At 47.3% G+C, this 12,630-nt stretch overlaps 1 protein-coding gene across 4 annotated transcripts in view; it reads left to right on the top strand.

Annotated features, from left to right (window-relative positions):
* The first annotated feature begins 2,902 nt into the window (after positions 1 to 2,902).
* The window catches only part of MAPRE1 (microtubule associated protein RP/EB family member 1), a 37,555-nt gene continuing 27,827 nt past the window's right edge, over positions 2,903 to 12,630 (top strand). For 3 of the 4 annotated variants that reach the window (XM_081256973.1, XM_081256972.1, XM_081256971.1), the window contains exons 1-2: positions 2,928 to 3,003; positions 7,634 to 7,757. In XM_081256973.1, the coding sequence (XP_081113099.1) occupies positions 7,637 to 7,757 (121 nt within the window). In that variant the 5' untranslated portion in view covers positions 2,928 to 3,003; positions 7,634 to 7,636. Of the gene's footprint in view, positions 3,004 to 7,633; positions 7,758 to 12,630 lie in introns of all 4 variants that reach the window. The other variant, XM_081256974.1, reaches the window with a different exon arrangement.

Genomic DNA, 12,630 nt, shown 5'->3' with positions numbered 1-12,630 from the left:
CTCTCTGCAGCCAGACTGGATGCCTCTCCTGGCTTCACCCCCTCCTTACTTGTGATCTTGGATGTGCTCCATAGCCACTCTGTGCCTCAGTTTATCCAGTGTAAAATGGAGATAATAACCTCATAAGGTTGACGTGTGGATCAAATGATTCAGTGTATGTGAAGCACATGCAGAGTGCTTGTGGGTAGTGAGTGCCAAGTAAACGGCAGCTGCTTTATTGTTTACTGTTAGAGAATCCTCCCAGCAACCCTGAAGTGAAGCAGTGATTACTGTGATCATAGGTAAGAGAACTGAGGCTCAGAAGTCTAACATACCCAAGGCCACACAGCCAGTGGCAAAGGAGGTGTAAGTTAGGATCTGTTCTGTGAATCCATTGGTCTCACCTGCATGTGTGTGTGTGTGTGTGTTTGGATCCTGAAATTACCTGCTGCCCTTTTCAGCCTATGGTACAATTTACCTTTCTTGCTTCCTTCCCTTCTTACTTTTTTCCAGCTTACCTTCCCTCCCTCCTTTCTGCCTTCTTTCCTTTCTTCCTTCTTTCTGTTTAACTTTATTATTGGAGTTGGGACTGCTTACTCTGAGTCTTTGCATGCGCTGTTCTCTGCCTGGAACAGCCTTCTCCACTTTGCCAGACTGGTCCTCCAGTTCTCACCTCTTCCAGGAAGACTCCTTTGCCTCCACTCTAGGCAGTATTAAGAGACATCCCCTAATCTGAGCCCTCCTTCCCTGTGGACAGATAGAAGAATCCATCTCAGCACAAAGCACTCTGTATTATCATTTCTTACTTTTGCAGTCCTCTCCTCCATGAGCTTGTGAGGTCCTCAAGGCAAATGAGACCTGGCACCATTTTTTAGTTCAATAATCTTGTCGTACATTTGGAAAACTCAGGTCTTGAAGTCATAGTTTTTTGGTTGTTTTGTTTTCAGAGAGGAGACTCACAATTTCTATCTCGGAAAATGAGATTACCTCATACTTTAAAACGGTAGCTTAAAGACGCATAGTAAAGCCTCCCAACTTTCACCTGCTGGATGGAAGTTCTTTTTTCTGTTTACCCTCTGGGCTTTCTCAGTCAAAGCTTAATCTGACCCAGACAACCTTGGCTAACCTCCTCAGGGAGGAGGGTGGAGCCTGAGGAGATCACATGGCCCTCGCTCTTTGGGGAGCTGTCTCCTGGGAGGGTAGATGAGTTTTATTTCAGAGGCCCTTGCTCAGAAACCTGTGATGTCCTGTGTCTCCAGAACCAGGTTCAAACTCTAGACTGGCACTTGAGGCTCTTCTTGACTTGGCTTTCATTCCCCACACCCATTCCTCCCCCACCCAAAATGGCTTTTAGGTACTGCTGACAACAATCAGTTGACAGTAACTGAACGTTGACATTAATCGAAAGGGACTTCGAAATCACTAACATTTATTGAACACATACTATGTGCTAGGAGTGGTCTAAGAACATTATACACATCATTTGATTCTAACTCCTAGCAGAGTCAGGATTTGAACCCAGGCCTGCTGGCTTTGCTACTTATGCAATTCATTGAAACTGTTGGAAACTTAATGTCCTTGTGTATAAGATGATAACATTATATTGCCCAAATCACTTATGAATATCTTTACTCAATTATCCAGACTTCGTATCAATTCACTACAGTGCTAATATTACTACTACTGCTGTAATCATGTGGTTACAGGGCTCTTTGCTGCATCCTCTTTTTTGTCTATTCCTACCCTTACTCTTGTGCTGGGTTAACTTCTCATATTTTAGGGCAACTATCAACTCTGGGAAGCCTTCCCATACTGCTCAGGTGAGGTCAGGTCTCATGCTGCACTCTTGGAGCGCTGCATACCAGAGAGACTACCCAGCAGTATACTGGTGGTTAAAATATTGAAGTGCCTCCAGGTCAGTTGATAAATAGCTCCTGCCTCAGCTCCCCAACCTATTCTTCCCTGAACATCTCTCCAGGCCTCAGGGGAGGGAGAGACCCAGCCCAGAAGAGGCCTCCAGGACCCTACCTCTTGCAATGCAGGTGCTATCACTCCTGCCACAGCCTCCTCCTGCCTAACACTAAGTCTGGTTTGTAATTAAATAGTGATGTGTAATTAGTTATGTGCTTTGCCTTCCCTGCTGGACTGGAAACTTTAAGAGCTCAGAGGCTATGTCTGGTTCTTGGTCATCACCAAAATCCTAGGGCCTGATTGATCAGGGAAAATAAATATTTGTTGAACACAAGAATAAATGATATTTGGACAAGGAAACCAGCTAGAAACCTGGATCAGTCTTTGTGATGCTGGGCAGTTGACCTCTCTGACCCTCAGTTTCCTCTTCTTTAAAATGGGTGTAATTCATTCTTTGAGCAAGTCTCTACTAAGAACCTATGTATCAGGCTCTGGGACACGGTGGGAACAGGACTGAGAAAAGCCTTGCTTCCGTGGAACTTATGGAAAGGCAGACAATAAAGGCATAAACAAACAAGATGACTATACTAAGAAAAAAACGGATGATGAGATTGTAGGGTCATTCTAGATAGAATAGTCACAGAATGTGTCTCTGAGGTGACTTTTAAGTCCTTCCTCAAAGCCCATATTGATTTATTTTTTATCCAATAACTCATTTTTGTAGAAGTTCATTGTAAAACCAATTTTTTTGGCTACTGGGGGTGTAGAATTTGTAACTGGATCCCGCCTTCTAGGCGGAGTCACACCGGCCCGAGGAGGGATCTCATTGGTTGCGGCAGACTACGCGGCTGCATTGCCCCGGCAGCCGGCGCCGCGCCCCTTGGGCACCCCAGCCGTCGATCAAGTGTCGGGCTCCGCCCCCAGTGCGCGGCTTAGTCCCTCTCTATAAAAGGAGCCGGCGGGCGATGACGAGCCTTTACGTCGGCGCGTAAAGGGGGGGGGGTGCGTGTGAGGTCATTGCGCGGGCGGGCGGGCGGGGTCAGGCGGTTTGAACGAGACGAAGACGGAACCGGAGCCGGGTACGGGCAGCGGACGCGGTCCAGCCGAGAGCCGGTGAGCCGGCTGGCGGGCATGGGGCGGCGGCCGGGGGCGGGCGGGCGGGCCTCGGGGCGGGTAGAGCGCCGGCGGGTCCTGCGAGCGGTGCTCGGGCCGCTTCCCTCAGCGGTGCGGTTCGGGCCGGGTGGGGGAAGGGCGGGGCCGTGACCCGGCGCGCGCGGGCCAGGCTGGGGGGCGCGCGCTCTCCGCTCTGCCGGGGGGCGGGGCCTCGGGCCGGAAGTGGGGGCTGCTTCTCGGCGGCTTGGGGGCTTATGGGCCGCGGCCGAGGCGTGGAACCCGGACGGCGGAGGCAGGAGGTTCCGGGGTGGCTGGGCCGGGTAGGGGGCGTGTGTGGTTGAAGTGGGTCCTGCTGGGAGCTCTGAGGACCCCCACTGTAGGAGACGGTGCTGCCTGATGATTAAGAGTTCGGGTTTTGGATTCATACCTGTATTGAATTCCCTGCTGTGCGATCTTGGGCAGGTGTTTTAATCTCTCTGGGCCTCAATTTTCTCATCCGTAAAACGGGGGACAAAGATACTACATGCAGAAAGCTCTCGTCGTGGTACATAGCAAAAAAGCAAAAAGCAGGCCAGCTCACTGGACTTCCTCCTTTCTTCATCGGTATTTGTTGAGCATCCCCTAGGTGCTAGGCACTGTGCTAAGCGCTGACTATACACCCAGGAGCGGGAGGGCAAAGACCTGCTTTCTAGGAGTCTACATTATGGTGGGAAGACAGGAAATGAGAAAATTAATACGTGGAAAAGATAATTTTATATGCTTACTGGGAAGATAATATAACAAGGTGACATGAACAGTGCTTTTTCAGTCCCTGCTTCACAGCTGACCTGGGGTGCTGCAGGGCAGAGCTTGGCCTCTCCTCCCTTTTGGGAATGAGACTCCTGAGGCCCACTGAAGGAAGGTACACCGGGCCTGCCATCCACCTCTGTAATGGTGTATCTCTAAGAGTAGTAATAATAGCTGTTTGCTAATTGGGCACTTGCTGTGTGCCAGGTGTTGTGTGGCATTATGTCATTTAATATTACACTGTCTCTAAGAGTTATTATCTTCAGTTTACAAATTAGGAGACTGAGGCTCTGAGAGATGATTTGCTTTATGGTGTCCAGCAAGTGGCTGAATCCACGTCTGTGACTCAAGTCCAAGGCCCTTAACCTCTGTATTATGCTGCCTCCCTGAGGACCAGATCTAGAGGGCATGATTCATCCAATGTGCCCTTTGCGGTGGTGTGTCAAAGTGTGTAGGGGTTTCTGGCACATAGGGAAGCTTAGAGCATGCTGTGCTTTCACTCAGATTCTCATTTAATCCTCACCACCACCTTGTGAAGATATTGTTCATCTTTTACAGGTAAGCTCTTTGTGATCCGGAAAGGTGAAGTATTTACTTAGGGTCACATTGCTTTTTTTCTGGTGGTACCTTGCTCCCCCTCTTTCCATAGGGCTCAGTATGGTGCCTTGAAAGTAATAGGTGCTCATCAGCCATCAGTGAATCAAAGTGGGTTTGGGGGCCTGTTAGGAGACCTGCTGAAGGAGAAGAGAGACCTGGAGAGGCAAGGGGGAGCTTTTTTCAGGGCACTTGAAACCCGGATCAAGGAGCCTTTTAAGAGGGTGAGGTTTGCGTGGTGGTCATGGGGTCTTCCATTGAGGCCAAGCAGTGGGATCCTTGTAGAGGAAAAGTGAGCTGTCACTAGCTGTAGCTGAGGCTCTGAGAATTGGGCTCTGTTTTGACTGCCTGGAAGAGCCAATTAAGTAGTTGAGTTAGTGGATGTTTACTGCACATCTACAGGGTGCCTAACCCCATGTATTTAGTGGCTGCGGAGTTTGCAGAGCACATGGGGCTAGGTATTAATGTACTGCTAATGAAAGAGTTTTGAATTATATGATGATGAAAGGCCATTAATGTTTTCTGAGCTGGGGTGTGGTCAGGAGACACACGTGGCTTAACCAGCTGCTTACACTTTATGGCAGCATGACACACACATTACCCGATGTATGTATGTATGAATGTCGCCAAAATAGATTACAAGTGCTCAGCCTGGGACCGTGGTGGTTTTTGTCTGGATGTGTCTCGCCTTGGTACCTGATAATAGCATTTTGCGCACAGTATGCATTTCATTTATTCATTCATTTGGGGATTTTAAACAGAGGAGACACTTGGTCTGATTTTTGATTCAGAAGATTCTCCCTGGCTGCTGTGTAAAAACAGTTTGAGTTAGAGACTAATTTGATGGCTGTTGTGGTGGATGGAGATGAGAGATGGTGGTGGCAAGTCTCAGGCACTGTTTTTGGCGCTGGAGATAGGAGGATGAGTGAGACAAGGTCCCTCCCCGCCCTGGCGCTTGTTTAATACCAAATAATTTTTTGTGCATTATCTAATTTAAACCTCACCTCACCCTTTTCAGATTGGTAGCATTAACTCACAAGATAACTGAGGTGTATTGAAGTTAAGTAACTTGCCCAAGGTTATACAACTGATGAGTGACAGCCTCACGTTCAAACCCAGGCTTCAAATACTCAGCTCTTGGTATGGAGCAAATTGCCTACTGGTCCAGATCTCATCCGGGAATGATTCAGAAATGAAGAGGTAATGACAGTTGCAGAGGTTTGAATGAAGTGCTGTGGGATTAATTTCCCAGTGGAGTCAGGAACTAAATTGTATTGGCTCCTTGTATAACATGGTTTTCTCATTTGAGTTTAAGTAATAGTGTTGATAGTTTGCTTTCTGAAAAGAGTTTACAGAGACACATTTTTCTTTCTCCTGCCAGGCTGAAAACAGGTAGCATTTACTGAGCCCGTCGTGTGCAAGTCAGTGTGCTGAGTGCTGCAGGGGATGGGGGAATGTGGGATGTGAGGGCACAGACCTGCCAAGTCATTTACCTCTAGACCGCAGTCACCTCTGTTCATAAAAAGGGGATTGGATGGGAGATCTTCATCTTCCGGCTCTCACATTCTGTAGCTGTGTGACTCGTGAGGCATGCAGGAGACACGTGGGAAGTCTAGCTAGTCGCTAGGTGAAGGAATGAAGTGCCACAAGAGAGCATGGCGACCCATGGTGGTTCCAAATTTGCTCTGAGTCTTTTTCCTCCTGTTGGTCATATTGATGTCACATGAAATGAGGAAAATTAAAAGTGTCAAGGTCATCTTGAAATTTAATATTTTATAGTCATGTGTCCTCATGGTAATTGCCCAGGGATTTCATTTAGATCTGGATACACCTCCCCTTGTCTCATATTGCTTGAGTCTTCCCTTGTGGGATCTTAGTTCCCCGACGAGGGATCGAACCCGTGCCCCTGGCAGTGGAAGCATGGCATCGTAACCACTGGTCTGCCAGGGAAGTCCCAGGGTGATTTTTTCAAACTTAAACGAGAGTGTGATTCTACCCCACTTAAATCCCCACAATGGATTCCTTAACAGTTAAAGAATAAAATCTAAACTCCTCACCACGGCCTGCAGAGTCCTAACAGGATCTGGCTTCTTCACTTCTTTTCCCACTTCTGTTCCTGCTATCCCTTCTGCTCACTGGGCTGTAGGCACCCTTCTTCCTCATCTTCGCGGGGCTGCCTCCTTCTGATTCTTAAGCTCAAACATCAACTCCGAGAGGCTTTCCCTGACCACATTCCCCTCCACCCTCATTACATAAATGGTCGCCTGAAATGACATTTGTTTGTGTATGTGGTCAGTGTCAGACTTCTACTAGAAAGTGAACTTCCTGTGGACAGGCAACTTGTCTTTCTTGCATATCTTTTTCCCTGTCCCTAGAACAGTGCTTGGTAAACATTTTCAGTTAATGTGTATCTGATTGTTGTTTTGAATTGGAAAGCCTGGCAGAAAGGTGAGGGGCAGATTTTCTAGGGGAGAGGAAAGAATGTGGGTGATGGGGCCGGGCAGACTTGGCTGCCAGTTCCTAGGGCTTCTGTGCTGCACCTTTTTCCTTATCTGTAAAATGAGGAGAATAAAGTGAGCCTTGCAGTGAGTTGTTGGGTTAAGTGACAAGTGTCTGCTAAGCTCCTGGTGCTTAGTAGGCCCTCAGATGCCCTGTCTTCAGGAGGCTCAGCAGAGAATTGGTACTAAGGTCTCTTCACTGTGAGGTCATTTGCCAACACCTTGTAGTACTTAGGTTATTGAAAAGGTTATTTACTTTTTTGATTATAAAAGTGGACATAGTCTTTAAAGAAAATTTGGAAAACTTTATAGTGGAAACTATAAAGAGAAATTAATACAAAGGCCCACCATCTGAAGAAAACTGGTGTAAACATATTGATATGTTAGTGGATAAACTTGGATTGACGTTTTCTAAGCAGAGAACATTTTTGCTTGTGCATCGGCCTCCCGTCATAAAACAATCATTCCTTTACTTAGTGTCTTTTGTAGCTTAAAATTTTATACCAATCACATTAAAATGGGGCCTGAATTTTAGGCTGGCTGATGTTGGGCAGTTCATTTCAGGTCATGTTTATTCATGGAAATCCAGGCTCGTGGCTGGAATCCTAGTGTCTCTGGTTTGGCCTGTTGGGGAAGAAGGTGAGGCTTATAAATTGAGTGTCCCCACAGGTCTGCTCTGGTGACTCCAGGAAATGCTTGCTCCTTCTTGCTGCCCAATAACACGAGTCCTTCTCTTTTCCTCACATGTGTAGAAGATGGCAGTGAATGTGTACTCAACGTCGGTCACCAGTGATAACCTCAGTCGACATGACATGCTGGCCTGGATCAATGAGTCTCTGCAGTTGAATCTGACAAAGATTGAACAGTTGTGCTCAGGTAAGAGAAATCAGTAGGCCCCTTTTCCAGGAAAGTCTGCGGGTCCTTCAGGGATGCACAGGCCCGTATCTGATTGCAAAAGGTACAGGTTCAGGTTCTGTGTTGGGGCTGCCCGGTTTCTTTCAGCTCTGCCCTGGTTCCACTTCCGAGAGGAACTGTGCTTAAAAAGAGCGTGCTCTGTTCTGGCCTGTGTGTCCCCCGTCTCCCGCTGTAGAGGCTCCATTCTGAGGCCTGCAGCTTAGTCCCAGCTTCTCCATCTGCACTGTTGTGCATCCAGTTTTGAAGTGACTTATTTAAGGACAGTAATTATAATTGTTCTAGTTCTATATTAGTTTATCAGTGGTGTTTCTTTTTTTTAAAATTAATTAATTAATTATTTATTATTTATTTTTGGTTGCATTGGGTCTGTGTTGCTGCATGTGGGCTTTTCTCTAGTTGTGGCGAGTGGGGGCTACTCTTCGTTGTGGTGCGCGGGCTTCTCATTGCAGTGGCTTCTCTTGGTGCGGAGCAGGGGGTCTAGGCGCGCAGGCTTCAGTAATTGTGGCACGTGGGCTCAGTAGTTGTGGCTCACGGGCTCTAGAGCACAGGTTCAGTAGTTGTGATGCATGGGCTTAGTTGCTCCACCGCATGTGGAATCTTCCCGGGCCAGGGCTCGAACCCATGTCCCCTGCATTGGCAGGCAGGTTCTTAACCACTGCGCCACCAGGGAATCCCTCAGTGGCGTTTCTTATTCCCAAGTAGCACAAGCCCAAACTCAGGCAAGTTTGCCGTTTCAGCCACAACTTTATTGACCTATTGTTTACTAAGAATCCGGCAGAGAGGTAATGATTTAAAACAAGAACAAAAACATGTTCTGTTTCTGTGTATACTAATTGTATAACCTTTAGAAAACTAGAGAGAAGAAAATAAAAAATGCCACTCGTTTCATTTTGAGAAAGCCACTGTTTGGGTGTTTTCTGTGCACATATATATTTGTATATATTCCAGCTTTTTTTCACTTAACATTAAATAGTGGATATTCTCTAGTGTCTTTCACTGTCTTGGAAATAATTACGTTTAATGGCTGTATACTATTTCTTTCTATAGATATGGTGGAGTTGTTTAATATCTTCCCAATTTTTGGACGTTTAGGTTATTTCCAACTTTTCTTTCTTTTTTTAAAAAATAAATCTATCTATTTATTTATTTATTTAGTTTTGGCTGAGTTGGGTCTTAGTGGTGGCACGCAGCATTTTTTTTTTATTAAGTTTTGTAAACTTTCAGATGATTGTAGAAGTGTACAGGCATACCTCGTTTTTTTGTTGTTTTTGTTTTGGTTTTTTCTTAAATTTATTTACATTTGTTTATTTAGCTGGGTCGGGTCTTAGTTGCAGCACGTGGGCTCTTTGTGGCACACAGGCTTCTTTAGTTGCGGTGCGGAATCAGTAGTTGCGGCGCGTGGGTTTAGTTGCCCTGCGGCAATGTGGCATCTTAGTTCCTTGACCAGGGATCGAACCCGTGTCCCCTGCATTGGAAGGTGGATTCTTTTTGGTTTTTTTTGGCTGTGTTGGGTCTTCATTGCTGCACGTGGGCTTTCACTAGTTGCGTTGAGCTGGTGCTACTCTTCGTTGCGGTGCGCGGGCTTCTCATTGTGGTGGCTTCTCTTGTTGCGGAGCACAGGCTCTAGGCGCACGGGCTTCAGTAGTTGTGGCATGCGGTCTCAGTAGTTGTGGCACACGGGCTTAGTTGCTCTGCAGCATGTGAGATCTTCCCGGACCAGGGGTCAAACTTGTGTCATTGGCAGGTGGATTCTTAACCACTACGCCACCAGAGAAGTCCCTGGAAGGTGGATTCTTAACCACTGGACCACCAGGGAAGTGCCCAGGGATCTTTAGTTGTGGCATGTGAACTCTTAGTTGTGGCATGTGGGATTTCGTTCCCTGACCAGGGCTCGAACCTGGGCCCCCTGCATTGGGAGCACGGAGTCTTAGCCACTGGACCAACAGGGAAATCCCTCCCCTGTGAGATTTAATCTCAGTTTTATAGATAGTCAGAGAGGCTAGATATAAAGTTGTACAGTGAGACAGGGTTGCCCAGGAGTCATGCTTATTAAACATCTGTTGCTTTGTTAGTCGTAGCCACTGGCTGTTAGTCTTAGATCTGTGCTGCTTTCCCCCTACTTTCTGTTAATTTCCTCAGTTTCACTGCCACATCCCCATTTGTTGGAGGCTTTTAAAAGCACTTGTTTGCCTCATGATTAATGGGGGAGATGAGGTCATCTTAGTTTTCATTGGAGCCAGCTTTTTCACCAGCAGTTTCTCCCTAAAAATTACCTCTTTCTATTATAAATATACTCCAGGATGTATTTCACTTAGTTAATTCAAAAATGAGATCTCATTTCACATGTAGATAAGTTGTATATGTGCTGATCTGGCTCCAGATTTGTCTCATTCAGACAGGGAGCTGTCATGAGTAGTCAGGACTGGGCATGAAGAGACTTCAGTCTGCACTGAGCCATGTGACTTTGGACGAGCCCCATAACTTTTTAAAGAAAATTATTTTATTCTTATTTATTTATTTTTATTTCTTGGCTGCTCCATGCAGCATGTGGGATCTTAGTTCCCCAACCAGGGATTGAACCCACACCCCCTGCATTGGAAGCACGGAGTCTTAACCACTGGACCACCAGGGAAGTCCCGAGTCCCATAATGTTCTGGTTCCGTAGTAGGATCTGGTTCACCTTTTGCGCTGTTGTGAGGCTCACCTGTAAAAATAGCTCTCAGATACTGATTCTGCACCAGACCCTTGAGGTGAACCTACATCTCTCAAGGGGCAGGACACAGTCTCGTTTTACACAGGAGGAGACTGCACGGGGCACAGCTTAGACGTTACAGAGCCTGATTTTGAACCCAGGATCTTTCTGACCACACAGCCTGTACTCTTTCTGCTGTATACATGCTCTGTCTTCTTAAAAGAAGCATTTGGGGCCTCCCTGGTGGCGCAGTGGTTGAGAGTCCGCCTGCCGATGCAGGGGATACGGGTTCGTGCCCCGGTCTGGGAGGATCCCATATGCCGCGGAGCGGCTGGGCCCGTGAGCCATGGCCGCTGGGCCTGCGCATCCGGAGCCTGTGCTCCGCAACGGGAGAGGCCACAACAGTGAGAGGCCCGCATACCGCAAAAAAAAAAAAAAAAAAGAAAAGAAGCATTTGGAGGAGAGTTGAACAAATGTAAATTACATATTATCAATTATAGTGATATTGTCTCATTAAAAATCTGTGAAGAGTTTCAACTTGGCCTGCTGCCTGCCATTTTTCTCATCCTAGATAAAGGGCTTTTCCCCAGTAGAACGTGCAGAATACTTCTTTTTTTTTTTCTTTAAAATTTTATTTATGTATTTATTTTTGGCTGCGTTGGGTCTTCGTTGCTGCGCGCAGCCTTTCTTGTTGCAGCGAGCGGGAACTACTCTTCATTGCGGTGAGTGGGCTTCTCATTGCAGTGGCTTCTCTTGTTGTGGAGCACGGGCTCTAGGTGTGCGGGCTTCAGTAGTTGTGGCACGTGGGCTCAGTAGTTGTGGCTCATGGGCTCTAGAGCACAGGCTCAGTAGTTGTGGTGCACGGGCTTAGTTGCTCTGTGGCATGCGGGTTCTTCCCAGACCAGGGCTCGAACCCGTGTCCCCTGCATTGGCAGGTGGATTCTTAACCACCAGGGAGGTCCCAGTGCAGAATACTTACGCACGTGATTTATAAACAAACTTCTGTTTACAGTTAGTTCACCTCTTGAGAGCTGTGTGGGACTTTTCTCAGAGTATGTGGAAGGTTGTGTTGTGTTTCACACTGACGCTTAGGAAATGGGGTCTCAGCTTCCAGTATGATGAGACCAAACAGGATGAGCCGCAGACACCGTGTCCCTGAAAAAGGTCTGCTGCCTGGGGACTGGAGTCAGAGAGAAAGTGAGGCTCCTCAGATTCTCGTGTTTACTGAGGCCCGAGGAGAATCCGAGTGACGTTTAACACTGGAGCCTGGTCCCTCCTGATGTTACCTCTGATGAGCAGGGGGTCATGCAGATCAGAATTCTCTATCAAGCCCAAGCTTTGAAAGGTAGGAATAGGTTTTTCCCTGAGAGGGCAAAGCTCTGAGGTCGTACACTATTCATGTGCTGGCTGCCTGTGAAATGGCTGAGTTTTATCAGCATTGTGGGCTCCCTGCCTCCAACAGTGAAGTGAGCCATTGCTTGGTTCTTGTAGTGAGATAAGGTGAGGATGACTTTCAGTGACAGAGTGGCCGCTTGTTTCAAGATTCATTACATTCCGTAGTCTCTCTGTTTTGGAGAGTTAGTCAAGTATTTTGAAAAGATAGTCGTCAAGGAAAAAACCCTGATCGCAGAGAAAGATTCTGATGGGATCGCTGTGTCAGAAGGGGGGTGCTGAAAAAAAAGGGAGTTCCCTGGTGGCCCAGTGGTTAGGATTCTAGGCTTTCACTGCCATGGCCTGGGTTCAATCCCTGGTTGGGGAGCTGAGATCCTGCAAGCCAGGTGGTGTGGCCCAAAAGAAGGGGTGGGGGTAGGGGTGCCATTTGCTTTCCATTCCTCTCTTCCTTCGATTCCAGTCCATGATCAGGCCCCTCTGCGCTTTTCCAAGGGCGCAGCATGGTGCTCTGAACATGTCAGGTGCCTCTCACTGAATGTTCTCGGATCCCCCTTCCTTGCCTTCTCCCCTCCATCCTGGCCTCCTTCACAGCTCTGTGCTGTACAGAGTAGGAGAGGTGTTTGGATGCTTCCAGGCAAAAGCTAGGTTTCCTTTTTTCTTAGCTCACTGTGGGGCCCTGCCAGCCTTCGAGTTGATATAACATAGCTTGTCAGTCTTGCTCTCAGAGCTGCTCTGAGAGTGAGACCAAGA

The sequence above is a fragment of the Mesoplodon bidens genome (assembly GCF_964165515.1).
Source record: "Mesoplodon bidens genome assembly, chromosome: 15".
In the NCBI taxonomy this organism is placed as follows: Eukaryota; Metazoa; Chordata; class Mammalia; order Artiodactyla; family Ziphiidae; genus Mesoplodon; species Mesoplodon bidens.
The sequence above is the reverse complement of the archived record's forward strand: the minus strand, read 5'-3'. Positions and strand labels throughout refer to the sequence as shown.